A 3,097-nucleotide genomic window follows, 5' to 3' on the forward strand; every position below is an offset into this window, starting at 1 on the left:
GCTTTTGAACTACGGTGTTGGAGAAGACTCTTGAGAGTCCCTTGGACTGCAAGGAGATCCAACCAGTCCTTCCTAGGGGAAATTAGTCCTGAATATTCACTGGAAGGACTGATGCTGAAGCTGAAACTCCAATACTTTGGCCACCTGATGTGAAGAACTGACTCACTGGAAAAGGCCCTGATGCTGGGAAAGATTGAAGGCGGGAGGAGAAGGGGACGACAGAGCATGAGATGGCTGGATGGCATCACCGACTCAATGGGCATGAGTGTGAGTAAACTCCACGAGTTGGTGATGGACAGGGAGGCCTGGCATGCTGCAGTCCATGGGGTCATACAGTTGGACATGACTGAGTGAGTGAACTGAACTGCACTGAGCTGGCCCCGGCTGGATGGGGAGGAGCCTGGCCTGGCGTGGGTGGTGCTGCCCAGACCACTCTCCTCGCCAAGCCCTGAGCCTGCGTCGTCAGCCATAGGGTGAGCCGGCAGCCCGCCCCCCCGCACCCCCAGAAGCGCCGCCCTCCTCGGCCACGTGCTGGCACCTTGTCCTGGCTGTTGAGCTCCTGGTAGGGGATGTGTGCGGGGAGGTAGGTGTGCAGGAGGGCGCAGAAGGCCAGCCCATCGTTCCAGCTGCTGCTGAAGTTGGTGATGTCAATGTTCTGCAGGAAAAGAAAGAAAGCACATAAGTGACACCGCCCCCCCGGGCTCCTCAGGTCATGGTGGAGGGGGTGGAGGCCCTCAAGTCCCGGCAAGCCGAGCCCCTGCTGTGGGCTGGGGGCCTGGGCCCGGGCCAGCTGGTGTCAGGGGCCATGGGAGCAGCAGCTCTGTGTTAGGAAGAGCTGTGTCCAGCTGCCCCTCACCCCACGACTCACAGGACACCCCACCTCAAAGCGAGGGCATGGACCCGTCTGCAGTGGGGACACCCAGAGCCGACGACACGGGCGGCAGGCCCCCGCAGCGCGTGTCCAAGGGTCAGCTTGGCTCCGACAAGTACCCAACTCCATCTCCAGGTTGCACTGTTTCCAACTACAGACGCAACACGTCCCTCAGAATATCTTATCACATGACAGAGCAGGTCAGGCAGAAAGTAGCCTTTACCCTTATTGGCAAGAATGCTTTTGAAGCAGAAACTCACGATTACATTTAGAAATTCACACGCTTTATGAGAATGCCATGAACTAAAGAGAGAGTGCCCCCAGCCTGGCATGTCCTGGGTGCTGTTTCAGGGCCGGTCTCCTAGGGGCCGCCCGGGGCACCGCGCCCGTCTCCCAGAGCAGTGATCACGGAGCTTGTCCTGTGTCTGCAGGGAGCTCCACCAAGGCTGCCCACCGACCCCTGTGCAGACGGTTAGCTCCTGACCCCACACGGGGCCGGGGCCCAGGGCGGGGCTCCTGACAAGCCGCAGGGCGTGGACACCAGCTCTGTTGCCAAAAGGAACGCCTGGGCCCTGACCACAGGCACCGGAAACTGCCCGCTGAAGTGACGAGCCGGAGGTCACTCCCCCAGCGGCTGCCAATCCAGCCTGGAGGCCTTGTTCGAGGCGCCACAGGGGCACAGCCCTGCCGAGAGTTCCTGGGCAAGTGCGGTAGCCTGTGGTGGGCCTGCCACGGCCAGCGGAGGGCAGAGCCAGGCCCCACGCTGAGGCCCGGGAGCCCCGTGTCCCTGGTCCCCACCGTGACCACGCAACAGTCCTGGCGGGCTGGCCGCCTCACGGCCTCTGCTCTGCAACGCCCGCAGTCACCACCATGGCCAACCTGCCCCTGTGACCTCCCGGGGATCTCAGGACACAGCCAGTGGGAGAAACCAGGATGGGAAGGAGGCTACCTGTCCACGGCCCCTGGGGGGCAGGGCCCCCGCACTCCCACACACCGACGCACGCTCCCCACAGAGGCCCGGGTCACAGGACCCCCACAGGACCCCTCCGCCCAGTCCTGGGGGTGCGGTGCCCCGACCAGGAGCCAGGACACGGGTGGCCTGTGGGCAGCAGAGACGGAGCACCTGACGACGTGTCCAGCTCTGCATGGGCGAGGCCACGCCCCGCCCACTCATGCAGGCCTGGAGGAAGCACGCCCCACTTCCTGCCCAGCGACCGGCCGGACTAGCAGAGCCGCCTACGTGCCTGGCCTCAGCGGCGCGGCAGACCCCAGCTCCGCAGGAAGTGGCTGGGCCCGCGGTCAGGCAGCACCGGGTATGAGGCCCACCAGAGCCTTCAAAGCCCACGGACACACAGGTCCCAGGGCGCTGACCACCAACTTCCATATCGAAATGACCGAAGCCCAGACCCCCACTGCGGCCCCTACGAGCCGGAGGCCCAACCAGCAACCCTGGGGAGGCAGCCCGGCCCTGAGACGGGGCGGGAGGCCACACCTGTGCTCCGTCTCACCGTCCGCCTCTTCACATTTGGGCGGAAAAGTCACAGTACATGGACTGACAGAGCACGGACAGCAGGGAGATGACACTGTCCCCAAAGCTGAGGAACAGGTGGGGCACGCCGGCCCCTGTCTCCGGGGCTCGGGGCTCCTGGGCGTACGGGCCACGTGGACCTTCTCTGAGTGGACACGGGGAAGGGCCCATGGGCGGACAAACCAGGAGCCCAAGGGAGAGGGCGTGGGGCAGCAGACAGGGACCCCCGACGCAGCAGGACTGGGGCAGCACCTGCGCGGCCACGCGGCCTGCACCGACGTCCTCAAGCTGTCTGACGGGGACTCGTCATCTCAGGAAGCGGTTCGTCCAGGGCAGAGGAGGGCCACCTGCACAGCCCGGCTCCTCCTCCCAGCGGGTCCTGACCCCCACCGCAGCTGACCCCCCCAGAAACACCGCAGCCCAAAGCCACGCCTTCTGAGGGGAGCCCGCCGCGATGGAGCAGCTCTGCCTGCTCACTAGTCTGCCCTCCGAGAGGGAACGGTTCTCTCCTAAGACAGACTCACAGGTAATCACAAGCTGTAATGAACGACGGCAGCTCCTGCGGGGCTCTCTTCAGGGCTTTCCCGCCGTGTGAGATGAGTCTAAGTCTGGACAAGCACGAGGGGTCACTGGACGAGCCGGAGGGAAAGCTCACAGAGCCCCGAGCACAGGCTCACACAGGGCGCTCTGCCCACCCC

The 3,097-nt window shown here is 64.5% G+C and overlaps 1 protein-coding gene across 1 annotated transcript in view; it reads right to left on the bottom strand.

The window, feature by feature from the left end:
• Positions 1-3,097, bottom strand: part of LOC104989662 (cytospin-A-like) — a 34,288-nt gene that overhangs the window by 3,075 nt on the left and 28,116 nt on the right. Inside the window, exon 5 of the mRNA XM_010841411.1 lies at positions 539-655. Within this exon, the coding sequence (XP_010839713.1) occupies positions 539-655 (117 nt within the window). The remainder of the gene's footprint in view (positions 1-538; positions 656-3,097) is intronic.

Source organism: Bison bison, unplaced genomic scaffold, assembly GCF_000754665.1.
Source record: "Bison bison bison isolate TAMUID 2011002044 unplaced genomic scaffold, Bison_UMD1.0 scf7180017847022, whole genome shotgun sequence".
NCBI lineage: Eukaryota > Metazoa > Chordata > Mammalia > Artiodactyla > Bovidae > Bison > Bison bison.